The 19,874-nt window shown below is 37.0% G+C and overlaps 1 protein-coding gene across 14 annotated transcripts in view; it reads right to left on the bottom strand.

Moving 5' to 3' along the window:
• The window catches only part of SOSTDC1 (sclerostin domain containing 1), a 58,646-nt gene that overhangs the window by 13,897 nt on the left and 24,875 nt on the right, over positions 1-19,874 (bottom strand). For 3 of the 14 annotated variants that reach the window (XM_072783908.1, XM_072783910.1, XM_072783911.1), the window contains exons 3-7: positions 13,694-15,933; positions 13,479-13,578; positions 12,995-13,105; positions 12,813-12,910; positions 10,405-10,475 (exon numbers count right to left, since the gene is read on the bottom strand). The exons of 1 other annotated variant lie outside the window; for it this stretch is intronic. In XM_072783908.1, the coding sequence (XP_072640009.1) occupies positions 10,405-10,475; positions 12,813-12,847 (106 nt within the window). In that variant the 5' untranslated portion in view covers positions 12,848-12,910; positions 12,995-13,105; positions 13,479-13,578; positions 13,694-15,933. Of the gene's footprint in view, positions 1-6,419; positions 7,163-10,404; positions 10,476-12,812; positions 12,911-12,994; positions 13,106-13,478; positions 13,579-13,693; positions 15,934-19,874 lie in introns of those variants that run through there. 10 more of the 14 variants (XM_072783913.1, XM_072783909.1, XM_072783916.1 and 7 more) reach the window with 10 other exon arrangements.

Genomic DNA, 19,874 nt, shown 5'->3' with positions numbered 1-19,874 from the left:
GTAGAGAAAGGAAAATGAGGCCCAGAGTTCTAAATTAAATAGATTTTAAAATATAAAGAAACATACATATATATATATACATATCTGCCAATGTATATTTTTCACACATCGAACCTTCTATACTGAAATTCATACCATCTTCATAAACATTTGCAATTTCCAAAATATGAAATTATTTTATATTTTTTAATATTTTTCAAGTTGCATTTTAATTCTAGACACCTTTTGTCCTTTTCATCAATCAAAGAGAAAATTCCCATTTGAAATACTGTCTTTTTATCTTGATGTAGTTACATGTGGAATTTTGTGATATCCATTTGGTCTCTTAAAATACAGTACCAACAAAAATAAACCATACCTCTACCACTTTAAGGATTTAGTATATCACTTTGATTTCACACGGACATCAAGTATAGTTTGGAAGGTATAATATGAAAAGAAAAGATTTAATTGTTTATTTTGAAGAGAAAAAAATAATTTCTTTATGGAAAAGCCATGCCTGCATTATGACCATTAATTTTTTGTTTGCCATTGCTTTTACCTTTAATTGGTACTTTTGCAATCTTCATTGAAGGCTTTAGCCTGGTTTAAGGTTGGCAAAAGATTAAGTCCATTAAAAATCTCATGGAAACAATTTAACCATTATTCTCTGATTAAGAAGCATTGATTAAAATTGCTTTCAACAAGGAAAGACAGAGAGGATCCTTAAAATGTCTTATGGCTTAGAATTTTATTATGTCAACTAACAGTTTAGATTGCCTTCAGGCCTAATTCTACAGCCTGTTTATATAGCAGTTGGGGGCTGTTGGCCTGACGGTGCTTGGAAAGACAAGGCTCCTCTGACAAAAAGCCAAAGAAGAACTTAAAACAGACTGGGGAAAGTCCACTCCTGCCAGGACACTGTGAGCTGTTTAGTGACCATCTAAATGTTCTGCTGGTTTTGTTGCCATACTTGGTAGTCCCCAGGAATCTGGCTAGCCTCAAGTTGAGCAAAACAAAATACAACTGTGCACAGCCACGCCCTAGGGTGACTGTCTCCGAATACCATGCAAGTTGGAGGCTGAGACACTTGAAAGGCTTGCATCCCTGCAGATCAAATCTTCATAAGATTGAGCCTTTAAAGACAACCCTTAAGCACATAAATGTTGTCATTTACAGGACTGTTTCTGTGCTATTTTACCTTTCCAATTATAAAGGTGGCTAATGCACATGATAATTACAGTTCCTTAAAATTTATTCACTCTGGAGTAGATCAGCTCAGAAATGTTGGCACAGTTTCAGTGTTCCTTAACAACTGCTTGCCAAACCACTCTTTGATCCAGTGAAATTATCACATGATTCAAAACAAGGCCTACAGCCTTTCAAGAATTCACATCTTAAATCCTCATCTTCATTGCCCAACCTCCCCGTGTTCGACCCAAAAACTGATTTTTCCTTATCAACGCCAAAGGGATGAGTTTTTTTCCCCCTGTGGGATTTATGATATGCTTTCTTTGTTCCCCTTCATTTACCACTGTAGCTAACACATACTGAGTGCTTATTATGTACGAGATATTGTGGCTTGCCCCGCAGTGATAGAACTAAGCTACCTCCCCTAAAGTCACTGCACAAGATAAAGACAGTCAAACAGATAATTACAATACCGAGCTAAGTCAGGGGAGGAGAGAATCAAAGAATTAGAAGTAGACCTCAAAGCCGCTGGTGAGGACCAGGAAGATTCCCAGTGGAGGTGAATTCTGAGCAAAGCATGGAGGATAGAAAGCAGGCAAGTTAAAAAGCAAGTGAATTGCAGTTCTGTAGGCAGAAGAAAGAGTATGTCCATGAAGCTCTGGCAAGGCAAGAAAGTACAGCACATTTTAGAAACGAAACCTGTCTTGCTTGCCTTGAAATGCCTCCCATGGAGTAGTTAGAAAAGAGGCAGGAGCAAGAAGCATTGCAAGAGTATGAATAACCATATTTTGTCAGCCTAGGGGGTTTGAATATTATCCTAAAGTCAGTGTGGACTCCTAGAAGAACTGTGATCAAAGAAGTGACACGACTGGCTTGGGGTTTCAGATAACTCTGAGGGATTGTAGAAGAAATTTAAATTCAGAAATATTGAGCATAGGGTAAGCATATCTCAAATCAACTGGAGGATGGAGGGGAGAAGCTGGGCTTGGAAACAGGGCTGGAGAAAAGCTGAGGGTTGAACCTCAGGACTATCATAAAGAAGGAAAAACTAAAGAGGAAAAACGGAAAAGGACAGGTAAAGGGGGAAAATAAGGGGAGCAGAGAACTGGAGAGAGAAAAGGAGAACAAGATGGGGAGAGGGCAGTGGAGGTGATTTGGAAGAAACACTTGCTGCGTTAATCATCTCTCTCCTCTTGCGGATGAAGAGGGGAAGGGAGGGTAGAGTCCAGATATTTCAACAGTGTTCTTTTTCTTCAAAAAGACACAAATTATTTTCTTTAAAACAAAAACCACTTTATTGAGGTATGATTGACATTAAAAAAAAAGAAGATATACAGAGGTAACATATACAACTTGACAATTTGAAATACACACCCATGAAACCAGCACCACAATCAAGGCCAAAAACTTATCACCTCCCAAACTTTCCTCCTACCTCCTTCATATTTTAAGTTTTTGCCCATATATTCTGTTTATTTCTGTCCTCTTGTCAGATTTTGTGGGTTTTTTTAATCTGCTTTGTAAATTTAGTGATAATCCTATCTTATGTTTTGGAATGCTGTTGAAATGAAAGTTTTTTTACATCATATATTCTAAATGTTCACTGAAAAGCTACAGAATTTGATCATTGATCTGTAACTGACCATAGGACTCTTACTGTTTAACACTTCTTTAGTAGACTCTCTCAGTATTTCCCCGGTGATCACGTCATCTGACAATCATGATAACTCTGTTCCTGTCTTTTTGATATTTTATATTACTTCGGTATTTATTCTTCTGGGCTAAAATTTTCAACCAATGTTAATTTACAGCAGTGATGATGGGAAATCTTACAATGCTTCTGCTAACTTGAAAACTCTAGTGTTTCATCCTTCACATTCATGTGTGTAATTGTATTTCAAACAGACACTTTTAGTCGTCTCTGATTATTTGATAATTTAAATAAACTGAAGCAAACATTTTTGTGCATAAATATTTGTATTTCTCACCATTTCCTTAAAATGGAGTCCATGATGTTTGGTACCTAATGCCCAATTGTTTCCAGAGCTTCACATACAAACTTATCTGCAGTGCGGATAAGTCACCTTATCTTTATAAGCACTTAGCATTGCCAGTTTTTAAAATCCCAGCAATTTAATTGATAAATAATATTTTTAAATTTAATGGGAAAGAAATATTGCATGTTTTCATTTATTTGCTCATTATTACGTTTGGTTCTTTTTTCATTTATTAATTCGCCATTTTTTATTATTCTGCAAATTAATCCATATGTTTATTTAGCTTAAGTTCTGAAAGTATAATAAAAAAATGATTCCTTGATTACCGCTGTATGTGCTCATTTTAGCACATTTGTGAATAATGCCAAGTCGCTCTTCAAAAATATTCTATTGGAGAATTATCAGTCGTATATGAAAGTGCCCATTTCTTCCAATACACCTTAAAACTGAGAAGAATGAAGAATAATTGCCAATAGGTGAAAATCGTATATCTTAAATATTACAATTTCATCTCTAAAATTGTTCATGCATGAGGCCATTTTGCTTATTTGGCATCAGATTTTTCCTTCCTTTATAACTTGCCACTTCATCTTTACATTGTACCTACTTTATTCTTTCTACGTATTTTAAGAGATTAGGAAGTTATTCATGCTTCATCAGGAATAGAAAGTATTTTTTCAATCTGGCTTGCCATTTAATGATAGCTGATGGCTTTCCTCATTCCTTATATTGCACACTTCTGTGCACCACCTCCGTCTCCAGCCTCATCTCCTATTCCAGCTTCTTTTGTGGAGGCCAGTGTCCTGCTGGCTACACTCAGCCTCCCTTGGATGCAGCCTGAGAACGTTCACCTGAAACCCTTGTCTCAAACCTCTTACTTCCTGCTTTGGGCTCTCTCTGACCTCATAGTAGCCTAACCCTGGGGAACACACTGGTACTCATTTCTGCAACACGAAATGTGAGGAATCAATACTCTCTGGTTACTGCCACCTTTGACAAAGGAGGTCTGGTGGCAGTGGAACTTTTTCCTCTTACCTTCAAGTGGATATTTGGGGTCTTCTCAGAACATCTCTGGGAACAGAGTAATCCAACACACAGAGGGTAGCAAACTGGATTAGGTATCCTTGAATTGACTTTTTCTACTGACCTATATTCCTTCTTATGCCATCTGGGGTCACATTTCCAAATAAACTGCCCACACATGGATCTTTGTCTTAGACTCTGCTTAGAGGCTAAATTGTATATGACTTATACATATAAGATTTAATCCATGTCTGTATGTGGGCTTAGGTATGTTTGATCACATATATAATTCATTTATTTTAGATCTTCAAGCTTATAAAGGCTTCCCCTAGCACCAGGGTCAGATAAACATCTATGTATATTTTATTTCTCTGTGATTCACAGACTTTATCAATATAAAGTTTATTTGAGATAGAGTGCAGGTAGCAATTTTTTTTTGTTGTTTCTCCCCTCAAAAAAATTTTTTTAAAGATTTATTTACTTCAGAGAGAGAGTGTATGCAGGAAAGGGGAGGGGCAGAAGGAGATGGAGAGAGAGAATCTCAAGCAGACTCCCCACCAGTATGGAGCCTGAATCAGGGTTCAGTCCTAGGACCCTGAGATTATGACCTGAGCTGAAACCAAGAGTTGGATGCCCAACTGACTGAGTCACCCAGGTACCTCTCAAAAAAACAATAATTTTTAAATAAAGTCTACTGAACATCTAAACCTTTCCCACTGGTTCTGTCCCTTAACATTTCAGAGTTTCAGGAGAATTACAGATTAACAAGAAGAGACTAAGCCTTGTATTCCTACTCTTCTTCACACATACTATAATTATGACTTAATTAGCCAAATATACATAGATGCAAAGATCCACAAAATAGGAGCAGATGCACTATACCTAGGTGTTTTTTCCTGGTTTCCACATTGGACTCACAGCTGCTGGTGACCCGCCACACAGAGGCTTGTCAGAGCAGAGCAAACAGCTGACCTCCAGCTTTGCTATGAGTCTTAAATATTTGGGGTTTATATCCTCATCCCAGAAGATCTTACATCAACAAACTAATTGCTTCCATTTATGGACATTTTTAAAAGCATGAAATTATCCAGGTTTTCTTTTTCTTTCTTTCTTTCTTTCTTTCTTTCTTTCTTTCTTTCTTTCTTTCTTTCTTCTTTCTTTCTTTCCTTTCTTTTCTTTCTTCTTTCTTTCTTTCTTTCTTTCTTTCTTTCTTTCTTTCTTTCTTTCTTTCTTCTTTCTTTTCCTTTCTTCCTTTCTTTCTTTCTTCTTTCTTTCTTTCTTTTTCTTTCTTTCTTTCTTTCTTTCTTTTCTTTCCTTTCTTTCTTTTCTTTCTTTCTTTCTTTCTTTCTTTCTTTCTTTCTTTCTTTCTTTCTTTCTTTCCTTTCTTTCTTCTTTCTTTCTTTTCTCTCTTTCCTTTTTTTCCCCCCAGAAACCTGATTATCAGCAAGGCCATTGTCACACAGAGGGGGGCTATAGGAAATGGACAGTACCCTAATATTCACAAATTACATCATTGCCTTAATCTTCTGAGTACTTCAAACACACAAACAAAAAACAAACTGCTGCCGCACAATTGTGCACTAAATATTTAGGTGAGCTGGAGGTTGTTTTGGCCTTCAAATCTGTGTCACTGGCCATTCAGTCTACTCCTGAGATTACTACCAGGGATTATTAAGGCTTTTAAAATATGTTTTCATAACTGACAGAGCAAATCCCTTCTTGTTATTCTCCTTTTCCCAAAATTTATTAGCTCTTCTTGTTTGCTTATTCTTTCAGTTGAGCTTTAAAATTACTTTGTCAAGTTCCCCTCAAAATGTGGCAGACATGGAGAAGCACCCCCTGAATGCTCTTTCAAGGGCAAGCTTGTTGCCCATCTGTGAGGACTGCATAGACACCTTCCAGCTGGTAGCTCCTCTGGGGTCTCATCCTCCCAAAGGCAACCTTCCATTCTCTGGTTAGGGAGAAGTGCTAATTGTCAAAAGTTCAGAAATAGCCAAAGTGAAACCAATGAAGCACTGAAATCATAATTAGTGAAATTTTATTGTGCACACATCAAAAGGGCAGTTTGCAAAGGAGGAGCACGAAAACAAAAATGTGGAATGAGGTTTGGGGTTATTTTATTATAAAGCAGCTTATATATAAATGAGAAAACAGTGACTTTATTCTTCATGGTGATTGGTTATAATAATTAGAATTTCCTTAAACGATAGGGAATTGGTCAGGGCTTACCTCATATCAGCCTTGAGAAGCAGTTTAAGTTTTGCTTTTGATTTCCAGAGGCATAAGCAAGAAATAGCCCAGGTCAAGACAGTCTTGCAAAATATGCTAAATTAAGCTTTGTTTGTGAGACTAAACTGGTTTTGTCTGCTCATGGAATTTTCAAGGTTGGTCTCTGTTTGTTTTTATTTTAACAATTCTCCTCTTTTGGCAGGCTGAGAATATGACCAACCAGAATAGCATTAATCGTTATTCTCGGTTAGCATCATTGATGTAACCAGGCTGCAGAGTCACATATTTGCTGTTGCCATTAGTTGAGTCATCACGCTGGAGGGCCATGTAGTCACCATCTTCATCATTTATGTGGTAATTGTTGATTTCATCCAGTTGTTCAATCCTGATGGGTACCATTTAGAGTGTGAGTGGCCGCTGAAAGGCATTGAAAGCCCTCTAGAGCATACAACACACCAGAGAGGTTAATATGATGACTATAAGAACAGCCAAAGATTGAAAAAGAGCAGAGGTTCCCAGGAGCCAAGATTGAAACAATTAAATAACTCAAATGAATTATAATTTTTAAAGGTTATTTACATTGGCACAATATTAGTTATTAGCAATCATATATCTCCATGATTACTTAGGACAGAACGAATATGAGGATATTTTATTTCAAGGGGTGGTGTTGCAGATAAGCTTCCACCTAGACTAGGCCTCTATAGGATGTGAGCAATCAAGTACTTTAACGAGACTCATTTCTGTGGAAACAAAAGAAAAACAAAAGTTAATAGTTTGAACAAATTGTAAGTTCAGTTTCTGAGCTTGGACAGCAGCCAGTTGAGAAAACTTCTAGATGTCAGAAAATTTCAAAGCATCTTCAGAAGGCATGAGGGCAGACAATGATAATCAGACAGATTTCCCTACTTTGTAGTGTAAATGTCTCTGGCAATCTTACTAAGTGGCCATATAGCAACAGGCATGAAGACTGTCCACACATAAGTGGCTGTGGTAATCTCTCTCAAGTTTTATATCAAGCTGTCTAGCTTTCCTTTGCATGGCTTCAGGAAAATGACAGTTTTAGTTTTATCGTGACTCCAAGTCAAAAAAGTAAGAAAAAACTGTAAATGTTAGTTTGGAGAGTTCTAGGCAAATATTGGAGGAAATCAGAAGAATTTAGGATTCACTTCAGTTTACAGGTAGAAAACACAACCTCAAAGACAACAGCCCTAGAATATGACATCCACAAAGTAGTATTACTGAAATATAAGTTTTCTTCTCTTTATAATCATCCCCATTTCTATCAAAGATAACCAAAGTAACACTGATTTGTTTGCAAATTAAGTCTAGTTTCAATAAACTTGGCCTGAGTATTTACACAAATACTACAAGAATAGTGATTGATCCTGTAGGTTCTTTTAAATCTGTGTTGCTGGAACTTTTCATAAGGAATCTCACGTGGGACTTTCAAAAGCCTCTTTAGGCTAGGAAGCCAAGCCAAGGACTTGTCCAACTGCGTCTTGTTACGAGGAAAACAAATTCTTATCGAATTTATACAAATACATATATTGTTATGAAAAATAGGAATATTCAATAAGAGCTTCTAAATTCTGGGAGGACCAGGTAGCAAAAAGGTAAATACTTTAACTTTTGTTGCAAAGATACTTTACCAAATTAGAGTAAGTTACAGATAGCTTAAAAAAGAATAGAAAAAAGCAGTACTTTAAATCTGGAAAGAAAACATTTAAGAACCAGTAATGTTTTCAAGGAAGTCATAAAAATTGTAACATTTTCATCAGTTCATTTATCTTATGCAGTTAATTCTTGTTTTGCTTCATCTTGAGTTAACAACTTTATGCATCAGTTTTCCATTGGAGTTTTAGAAATTCTTACCCAATTCAGGGTTACGATCTTAAAGTTATCAGAATCCTGTATTTTATAGTATTTGTCAGGCTCTTCCCATGAATCTCTTCAAAGATGAAGCATTTTATCAGGAGCACGTTTGCAAAAGCATCAGAATAAAACAATAGTTGTAAATGGCCAAAGACTTACAAATAGCCATGGCTATTAGCCTTAGCCATGGCTAAGGTGAGAGTTTACACACACACAAATGATACAATTGACAAATATTTTTATGACACTCATTTTTAAATTATGACTGATAACATTATACTAGATCAGATTTTTATGAATTTTATATAATTTATGAATTACTTAAATTATATATATCCCATATATACAACCTAAGAAAATTAAACATTACTTTTTATTTGATCTTTATATAGAGTTGACAGATTTCTTTTTAAAGTCTTTCCTGGTTCTCTTGTGTTTATTGCTATTATTGATTTCTTTATTATAAATAGAACTTCATTTTATTTTCTCTGTGATCCATAACATTATAAATTAATTTATAAATAACATTATATATGTTATAATATATCTTCAATTGTAACTTTACTGAATTCACTTGCAAAGTATACTCATTTAAAACATTGCCTAGGGCAGCCTCGATGGCCGGCTGTTTGGCGCCGCCTTAGTCCCCGGGGTATGATCCTGGAGACCCGGGATTGAGTCCTGCATCAGGCTCCCTGCATGGAGCCTGCTTCTCCCTCTGCCTGTGTCTCTGCCTCTCTCTCTCTCTCTCTGTGTCTGTCATGAATAAATAAATAAAATCTTTAAAATAAATAAGTAAGTAAGTAAATAAATAAATAAAACATTGCCTACATTTTTCCTGTCAAGCTTCCTCTTTTTTTATCATTAACTTTTACCTGGCTTAATGAAATTATAACTATGTCATATCAAAAAGACTTCATTCCAGTTTTCCACATTTAAGAATAATCTCAATAATAGTAGCATGTGGGATGCCTGGGTGGCTCAGCAGTTGAGCATCTGCCTTTGGCCCAGGGCGTGATCCTGGGATCTGGGATCGAGTCCCACATCCGGATCCTTGCAGGGAGCCTCCTTCTCCCTTAGCCTGTGTCTCTGCCTCTCTCTCTCTCTCTCTCTCTCTGTGTCTTTCATGAATAAATACATAAAATCTTTTAAAAAAATAATAATAGCATCCATTGAGTGCCTCTAATGTATCAGGCAATGGGGCATGAATGATCTGGTGATATTATGTACAATTCTAACAGCCACCCTATAAGGCTATGTTGTAACCTATGCTTCTCAAATAATGCATGTTATTCACCCATTAGCTGTTGCCAGCAAGCTATCGAACCAGGAATAAAACCAGGGATGATTCTACCATAAAGTAAAAAAATCTGAAGTCTCATTTCCCAGACAACATAACTAAATGAAGCCTTCCCGAGTTTGCCTTTACTTTTGTCACATATAAATATATAAGTATTTAATAAGTATACATAATATATATTTAATTTTGATAATATGTATATTTCAATTTCACTATACACACATATATATAAACTCCATGAGTAATTTCTGAATGCATATTCTTTATAAAACATTTCAACAAAAAGAAGCATTTGGACTGAAAAATTAAATTTCACCTTCACCGTCCTCCCTTCCAAATGCTTGCCCTCTCTGAGGTCACTACTATGAACAATTTTCCATATATCCTTAAAAACATTTTCTATTTATACATTAACATGGTCACACATACACACATGCGTGTGTTAATTTGCATATATGCATACCAACCTATATACAAATGTATTTTTTATACTTGTTATTCAACTGAATTTATACTTGATACCTTATTTCATAACTCGCTTTTCTTAGCAATGTCTTTAGGTCTTTCTGTGTCACATAGGAAATCAACTTTATATTCTAAGCTCTTCAGAACCATCTTACAGCCTAGGCAAGTGTTTGATAAAAACTGGAGCTCCAAAACCCAGCAGAGAATTGAGGAAAATTATTTTGAAGATAAACCTTTAATTATTATAACTAACAGATACATACACACATATATGTATTATATGTGTAGGTCAACTATTCCTATCTTATGTCAATTTGGTTCACAGGAAAATTAATGAGTTCTTACCGTATTTTTGTCCCCCAAAACATTCTTTCTTGGGTATTGCATCATTCCAAACAAAAATGTGGCTGTGTGTACTGTAGATCCAAAATCACAGGCATTTGCATAAGATTGATTTTTATTCTTCTACCCTCAATAACATAATCTGAATAGCCTACATCCCCTCTGCTTATATCTCATTGGTCTTAAAATCCAGTCACATGGCCACACCTAGCTTCAAGTGTCTGGAAAATTTAATATGGGCCATCATGAGCCCAGCTAATTTTTGTTTCCCCTGAGGATTAAGGGTAGAACTAGTAGACTGTTAAGGCTGTGCTCAATAACTTAATGATTCAGTTTAGAAAAACACCCATGTGACCACTTTTCCAGAGAAGTCTCTTACTTTTTTCTTTAAATTCTTGATCTAATCTCTTTTTTAAAAATGTCTTAAAATGTAATTTAAAATGCTAGTAACCCAAAATGAGAAATCTAGTTTTGTGAAATTCTTTACCTAAGACATTATCTATTATGAGGTGGATTAATATCTACATTAGAAGGCTCATAAGTTACTCACAGAGGCATCTGTCCTAGCAAATATTTATCAAGCATTAAGTTCCTATGTCAGTTCTAAAAACACACCAGAAACAAAGTGTGCCGTGTGTGTATATATCTGTATTATATAATTTCATCCAAATCACCTAAATTGATAAATATTAGTAAAGAAATAGAAGCCAGTTTATCTACAGTATTTCAATTATGAAAAAAAGGATTGTGTATTTCTGACTTAACATTTTGTTAGAGCATGCAGATTGTAAGGTCTTTACAATAGTGAAATAAAACAGAAAGGAAGATGAATATTCCAAGAATTTTATAGCCAAGAAATTCTTCACATAGTTTATTTGAATAATGCATCACATAGAGCGAAATGTTACACACTAAAATTAATGTGCCTTAAAAGTTAAAGAACAAAATCCACTTGAAAGAATAATATGAGACTAAAATAGAACGAAAAATGAGTTTGAAAATGAATTTCAAGAACTCAGGACAGTTATCATGATGATGACTTTATACATTCAAGCCCAGTTATTAGAGGGGAAGCATTTTTTTATATGAGTTCAGCTCATCAGCATATATTGTGGGTATATATTTGTGATAGATCACAAGAGAAAATCCATGGGAATTGACTTTGTGGGATAACAAAGATAGTGTAAGCTCCTGCCAATTTTTCCAATAGTTCTGGATCATAAGCAACACACTCTGTCAGATGACAGAGGCTCTTTGCACCTAACAGAACAATGATGAATTCATACACACGTTTCTTCTGCTTTGTCTCATGCAGCCTGATGGGAGTTTCTTTAAGCAGATGCATTTCCTAACACTAGCATTTACTTTCTTGGAAAAGAACATTCAGACAGTAAAGCATATGCCTTTCTGGGTTAAAAATAAAATCTTACAAGGAATACTCCAACCAGATTATGCTACATGTAATAATTTGCACAATATGCACGGCTGCCCCAATTCCTTCCCGCCCATCTGCATATTGCATTTATTGGCCCAGTAAGCACAGCATTCCATAGACCCATGATGTGTAGAAGTCCGGCAAGGTTCAAAGCAAGGACAAAGTAAATGTGTTCACATCTACTACAGAGTGATAGGTGTGAGACTGGGAAGTGCTGACAGCCCTGAGAGGCCACACTTTCCCCATTTGAATGAGATCTTGCTTCCAAAGCAGAAAAAAAGGTAATGTCATTCCAAGAAACACAAACAACCAAGGAACCTTCTCATAGCTTTTCTCACTCATGTTATTCCTCTGCTGTCACCAACTCTGACATTGAAAAGGCTGATACAGAAGAAAAGGGACAATAGGGCATCCCCTGTCTCCTTTCCTTATCAGTTCTTCTTGCTCATCAGTATGTCACAGGTAGAGAGCTTTGGTAGGATGCTCACATATCAAGAAGTGAAATGAAAGTTGAGTTAATTTGGGGCAGTGTTTTTACTCCTCTGGTAAGAACAAAATACATAAGCATGAACAGGTTATAATATAGGGATTGTATTTTCGGTCATTCTGCATATAAGGTAAATGCTCATGTATCCGTATTTAAGACTGACAAGGTACAATATGAAGATGAATAAAATTCATACTAAAATTTTTTTAAATTTAGCTTTTCTTTGCTCAGAACAAGATGAAATAGCAAATAAAAAGCACTATGACGGGTTGTCAGAGAGCTGGAAAAAAAAGGGAGAGAGCTCTTTGTTTTAGTGTCTGTAATGGAAATTTTCCGACTTTGTGAACAAGTGGCCTCATATTTGCACTGTGCTCTACAATTTATGTAACTCCTGTGTGAGCCCTCGTATATGTGGTGTCCCTTGGCAGCTCTACAGTATGACTCAGACATTGTCTTTTTTATGTCACTTCCAAGTCTGATTCTCTGTACCTCCAAAATGTTTGAGCCGCCTGGTCTCCTTTCATCAATTCTTCTTCTGTTTAATCTAGCCAAAGTGGGTTCAGTTTTTTTGCAGCTAAGCACATCGACTGGTAAAAATAAAAACAATAGCAAAATGCAGATTCTTACTTTATGGCCAGCACATATTCACATAATAAGATAAGCACTATTACCTATGTTATAGAGATGAGAACACCCAGGGTTAAAAATCAAATACGTTGTCTGAGTTTCACGAGCTAATCCATCCAGGCCAGGATTTCAACCCAAGTCGTCAGATTCCAGCCCTGTGTGGAGCCACAGTTATATTACCATTTGTCCTTTTAAACATTGTTGATCCCCATGGCAAGAATTTGACTAAGTCTTAAATAGGCACTGTGCCACCTAAACAAATAGCCATTGTTAGAAGCCAAGACAGTAAATGTTTGAATCAAGTCTTATTGCCGCACTCATAATTCAAAGAGACGATCCAATAAACTGTCTTTTCTGAGAACCACGTTGGTGGTGATTAAGAGTGTTCAATGGCTTTTATGTCTTTGGGATTCACTGTCTCTGGATTTTATTTCCCTTGATTTTACAAGATTTTTACCAGCATGTGATAACTGATTGGGAAAGACAGACAATGTGAGGCTTTGGAGGGCTTTAAATATAACTACCCACCTCTTCTCCTGTTAATCAGAGGTGTTCAAATAGCTTTCTCAGCAATTGTTTTAATGCTGCCAGTGCTATTGTGGTTCTTACTGAAGTTCATGCAGACATCCTGGCAAGACACAAAATTACATAATCACAACCGATTCTTGGAAGGTCCTGCACAAATAAATGAAGGACAAAAAAGGATGTGATTGTTGGAATTTGGAAGCTCACACAATATCTACCTGTAGGGAGTTTACCATTCTGCCGTGAGTCCCTCAGTTCGTGAAAATTAAATCACTCTTAGGACACATGTCATTTCAGTCTTTAGATGTTTCTCATTTTTGCTGATACAAGGGAGCACAGGCATGGTGCTTTTTAAAAAGGTATGCAACTTACTGTAAAAAAAAAAAAAACATGTAATGTGGGCTAAACTGTGCAAGTTAAAACACTACAAACCACAAAGGTGAGGATCATAGGACAAATATTTCTTTACCAGCTATGGGTGGGATGGTGTCTTTATGATTTATTCTAAAATAACAAAACAATCTGAAACAATGAAGTGCTTCTCTGGGCCTCATGAATATATATGAATTCAGTTCATGACAGAACAAGTCATTGGCTGTCTCTGCCAAACAGCCTAAAGGGGATGATTGATTGTTTTATGCACAACCTCGTGCGGTCTAAAGGTACTGGAAAATTGTGATGAAATGCAAAACAGTGCCAAAAGTGAACGTAACTCTTCAAAAGTATCACAATATTTATACTGATGACCAGAAGTACTTGAGAGCTCATGATCACAAACTTCCCAGACGCACTACAGATAACCATACAAACGCATTCCATCACTTCTTTAAACAAAACTGGTCTTGCCTTTAAAATGCATATACTAGGGCAGCCTGGGTGGCTCAGCGGTTTAGCGCCGCCTTCAGCCCAGGGCTTGATCCTGGAGACCCGGGATCGAGTCCCGTGTCAGGCTCCCTGCTTGGAGCCTACTTCTCCCTCTCTCTCTCTCTCTCTCTCTCTGTTTCTCATGAATAAATAAATAAAATCTTTAAAAATAAATAAATAAAATGCATATACTAGAAAATAGATTTGCTTATAGTTTTAGTTGCTTACTTTTTACATACTGGTGGGTTAATGTTTTCATAAGAATATTTTTTGACCGTAAGTTAATATGTGGTTTATTTACAGTCGAAAAAGGAAAATGTCCCTTCCTGAAATGTAAATTGCCTAATTTTTTATTTACTAGAATCTAAAATTACATCCTCATATAATTAGGTAACCATCTATTTCGGCAAACTTATTTTTCAAATTTATGGGTGTTTGAAATCATTGGGGAGAAGAGATTGCATATACTCGCCTTTATCCATAATTGCATTGTCTTAATTTAGATTCTTCCAAATGTGGATCCTAAGACAAGGACTTAGATTTATTTGAAGGGCAATCACAGGAAGCAGAAGAAACAGGAAGAGAGAGAAGACGAGAAGAGGCCAGTACAGGCTTGTGTTCCTGAGACTGCTGATACAGAACATAGAGACTAGATATTGCAGGGACCTCAGAAACAGACAGAAGGCTCCCTTCTCTGTTAGAAGGACATGTGCTGAGTGTTGATCCCCTAGCTGCAATTCTCCATTAGTTGAGGGGTAGTGCTCAGACATTAAAACCTTTTCAAGCCTAGGCTGCTGAGGTGGAGGATGAGAAAGCTCCTGTGGCTTCAAAAAAACCTCCACGACAGAAAAGTGGAGACCTTCTTGGCTAAGGGTGCCAATAAAATACAAGATGCCCAGTTAAATTAGGACTTCAGGTAAATAGTAAATACTTTTTCATTATATGTATTACCTGAGACATATTTACACTAAAAATTATTCATTTTTTTCTGAAATTCAAATTTACCCAGGCAAACCTCTCCTTCTTCTTCATTTTTAAAATCTGGCAACTCTTCTCCCAGAGCATGCTTGCTTGAGTCCAGGTGCTATCTCCCAGACCATGCTTGAGGGATGCTATCGTCACAAGGTTGAGCTTGCCCAGAACTGTCCACCCTTGCCACAATTAAAATCAGAGATGGGCCGAGGGCAAGATGAAGCAGGGCACCAAAGCAGCTGCTACATGAGTATTCTTTATTTTAGATGATAAGTAAATCTACCTCACTTACCAGACAAAGCACCACATATCCCATCCTTATGTATCTTCATATCTTAGATCAATACTTCCATTGCTAATAGAGCTCCTCTTAACCACCTCGTAAATAATCTTTGATTTGTTCCTAGGCACAGCATCAGTTTTGGTTAGCCAAAATTATACCACCTGGTTACTTATCTTTTGAATCCTCCTCAGGTCCTTTGAGACTTGCTCATAACATCTGCTTGTCATGCAGTCATCCCAGATGCTCCATGTGCTACCATGTGAGCTAGTCCATGGCTCCCAAGAAGTAGATGCCAAGACAGAACTAAACATGCAACAGATATATGTGAGGCAGCAACACCTGTGAGGTGAATATGGAGAGGGGGAGGGAAATGCTAGTTAGTCCCAAATGCTTGTCCCACCTAAAATGAATGAGACAGGTGAAGAAAAATGATGGGAAGGAGAGGCTTGGGCTTTGGTGTAGCTGTAGGAAATTTCGGCAGGGTTTCACAAAGTCATCCTACAGAGGGGTCTTGCACCCTGCAGGATGGAGCTGTACAGGATGGACCCTGTCAACTCAGTCACTGACCAGGAACGGCTCCTGAGAAATATGACCTCCATGCAGACAGGGTTGGACGGAGGAGCACCAAGTTGGTGCCCTGGCCCAGTGGGGCTCCTGAGACTGCAAGCACATAAGGCTCTCTTCCACAGATGGGGTGACACATTAGCTTTCACCAGAAAGGGTATAAAACACACTTGCCAAAATATATTCATTAACTGACTACCCTGTGTAGAGATAATTTTGAAAAACACTTAAGGCTCATACTTAGGAAAATGAAGTAACTGTCCTTTCTGCTTTGTAGAGATATTTTGGGATAGAGAAATTATATAATTTTTTTTTTTAAATCACAGCTACTCAGACATCGGCTTATTTCATCAGCTCAGAGTTGTCTTGCAGTAAACTGAAAAATCATAATAATAATGGTTATTGGGAGGATTATATGAAGATAATTGAGGTAGAGCTCTTAGCATAGTGCTGCCATGCAATAAAAGTTCAATTAAACACGCCGTTAAAGAATGATCATTAAAAGCCAGTGTGGCATGGAAAAGCTGTGAACCAATCCAGGTAAGATCACCATGCTCTCTACATTATCTCTAGCTCCTCTTCCCTGAGAGAGAACAAAACATCTCTCTTCCCATTGCCAAAGAAACTGGGAAGATATATGAGGTGAGGTGACAGATATGTTAACTATCTCATTGTGATAATTCATAATATATGCATATATAAAATCATCATGCTGTACACCTCCATCTTACACAGTATTATTCATCAATTACATGTCAATAAAGCTAGGAAAATATTCTTTAAAAGGGAAACTGAGAGGAATGGGTCACCAGAATTGATTGTTCTACTCCTTTTAAGTAATAGATGCTGCAGTTGTGGATTTATGGCTCTAAATCCACCAACTCTACTTGCCGTGTCATCAATTGCTGCCCAACACATCTCCTCTAAAACTTAATGGTTTAAAACAATAATAAGCATTTATTACATCTCGAGTTTCCATTGGTCAAGAACTCAGGGCTCTTGTGGACAGTTCTCACTCAGAGTCTTTCATTCAGTGGTAGTCAGCTGTCATCTGGTCCTGCCCGCTTTGAAGGCTAGGCTGGGACTGGAGGATGCATTTTCAAGATGGCTCAGTCATTACACTGGCAAGTTAGGCCAGGTGGTTGGCTGGGGGCCTCAGGTTCTCTGCACAGGGTTGTTGACGGTTCCTCATGGTACAGCTCTAGCTTCCTCCAGAGCAAGTGATTTAAGAGATGAAGGGAAAGCTGCACATGACTTAACATGGCTTAGCCTTGGAAGGCACACAACCTCATTTCCACCATATCATATCCTACTGCTCACACACATCTAACACACAAGGGTATGAATTTCAGGAGACAAGGATCACCGAGGGCCATCGTAGGGCTAACATGTCCATTAAAATCTCCTGCAGAATATTTGTGTCCAGAAGAAATGATATTTTAATGAGTGCTCATTGTACTAAAGAATACACAGACAACATCTTGCACCAGAGTTAAATTAAGACTCGGTTTTCTACTTGTATACACAGGCAAATGCAATCTTATTATTATGTTCTACCCTTTTAGGAGGGTCTAAAGCAAGGATGTAAGTGGGTAGCTCACAAGCAGAATTCACCGGAAAGTCACAGAATGTGCATGTAATGACTATGCAATTAAGTGCCTTCAAAGGAGCACTGGTTCTCCACTCTGCCACCACTCCCTACAATCTTAAATCCTTTAAGTTAGATATTATCCGCCTGACCCCTAAAGGCATTGATAGCAATCCCTGCCTTAAAAGATGGAAATTACACACGTAGAGAAAGCTGAGAGGGTGGGGCGGCGGGGGGGGGGGGGGCAGGGAGACAAGGGGACAGAGGGAGAAAGTTCCTGAAGGAAGCTCACTCGGCTATCTTCCTTCCACGCAGGGAAATTATAAGAACAAATAAAATCTTAGCAGTATCATGAAAGATTTAACATAGGCAAGAGAGCAGTATTCTTGAGAGTGAAGCCTGTTAAATACTAAGGAAATGGAAAACTCCTTCTCAGGAGGTCTTTAGAAATAAGAAAGATTTTAATCTGTCTGGAAGAATTTAGGTGTGGTTTTTCTTAGGGGTAAATGGGTTGGTTTATATAACTCACCAAGTTTCTTCTATGCTTCTTTTTGACCCCTTTCTCTGACATTTTAAAAAGTAATTCCACCCCCCCCTTGCTTGCCCTCCCCACACACAGAGGCCCCTTAGGTGCAGAGTACGTCATGACTACCATGAAGCTCAATGATTGTCTCTTCTGGGAAATGGGAGACCACCCAGGCAAGCAATGATAGGCTACTGCCTAAAATCTATGTATTTTGCTTGCTGTAAATTGCCTGTCATCTTATTCTTCCATTTGTAAAACAATTGTCAGAGTCTGGCAATTAGTATTATTAACAAAATGTTTCTATTATTTTATAACTTTTTTCCCCCCAAAAAATATTTCCTATGCAAAAATATTCTGATTTTAGTGTACCCAATAATATATGCATGTTTTTTAAAGCTCAACACTTCTAAGTAAAGAAAAAAAGAGCTGTAATTTATGCCTTATCCAAGCCTCATCATTTTCAATGTGTGTGTTCTCATGTGAAGAAATCCAATGCTTCCAACATATCCTTTGAATGTTATGTTTTCTTTTCTAAACAAACAATGTGATGATCAATTTCAACCTTATGCCCAGGCTTCTATACAAGTATGTTTCCCATTAAACTTCATCATAACTTTTCAAAATGTGTTTCTCAAACAAATCAAGATTCTTTTATCCCTACATAGCTAAATAGTCTTGATTTAATTTGAGAAAAATTTCACATATCAGAGGTCAACAGACATTGTAGATGTCTGAGTGCCACTGTTAAAAATTTCCATGTAGTAATGCGAAGATACACTACACATCTCCTTTTATACTCAAAATCTAAAAACTCTTTAATTCCTTTTCTCTTACAACTTTCAATATGTTCACTCAATGAGGCTTTTCCTTCCAGCTCTACTGAGGCATAATTGATAAATACGATTGTAAGATATTAAAAGTGCATATCATAACGAGGTGACATATATTTTTAAATGGATTCTCCTCAAGTTAATAAATACAGCCATCACCTCACACATTTGCAGTGGTGGAAGGGCAAAGAGCATCTAAGTTCTACTCTTTTAGGAAATTTCAATTATACAATAGAGCATTATCAACTATAGTTACCATATTATACATTAGATCTTCAGACTTTATTCATCTAATAGCTGAAAGTTTGTACCCTTTTATCAACCTCTCCTTACTTTCCTTACCTCCCAGCCCCTAGTAACTACTTTTCTACTCTTTGTTATGAAATTCTGCATAAAAACAATTCCATGAAGCATTTTTCTTTCTCTGTCTGGCTTATTTCCTCAAGGTCCATCCATTGTTGGTCTACATCTAACTAAAAAGCTTCTACATAGCAAAGGAAACCACCAACAAAAATGAAAAGATATCTTACAAAATGGGAGAAAATGTTTGCAACTCATATATCTGATATGGGACCAATACATACATTGTTTCCAACAATAATATTGTTGCAAACAGCAGGATGTCCTTCTTCCTTGTGGCTGGATAATATTCCAATATATATATACAATATATACATCTTGTTTGTCCATTTATCTGTTGACAGACCCTCAGGTTGTTTATATATATTGGCTATTATGAATAATGCTGCAATGAACATGGGAGTGTAGGTAT

Source organism: Canis lupus, chromosome 18 (genome assembly GCF_048164855.1).
Source record: "Canis lupus baileyi chromosome 18, mCanLup2.hap1, whole genome shotgun sequence".
Lineage (NCBI taxonomy): Eukaryota > Metazoa > Chordata > Mammalia > Carnivora > Canidae > Canis > Canis lupus.
Note: the sequence above shows the minus strand (reverse complement) of the source record. Positions and strands in the feature narration are given on the sequence as shown.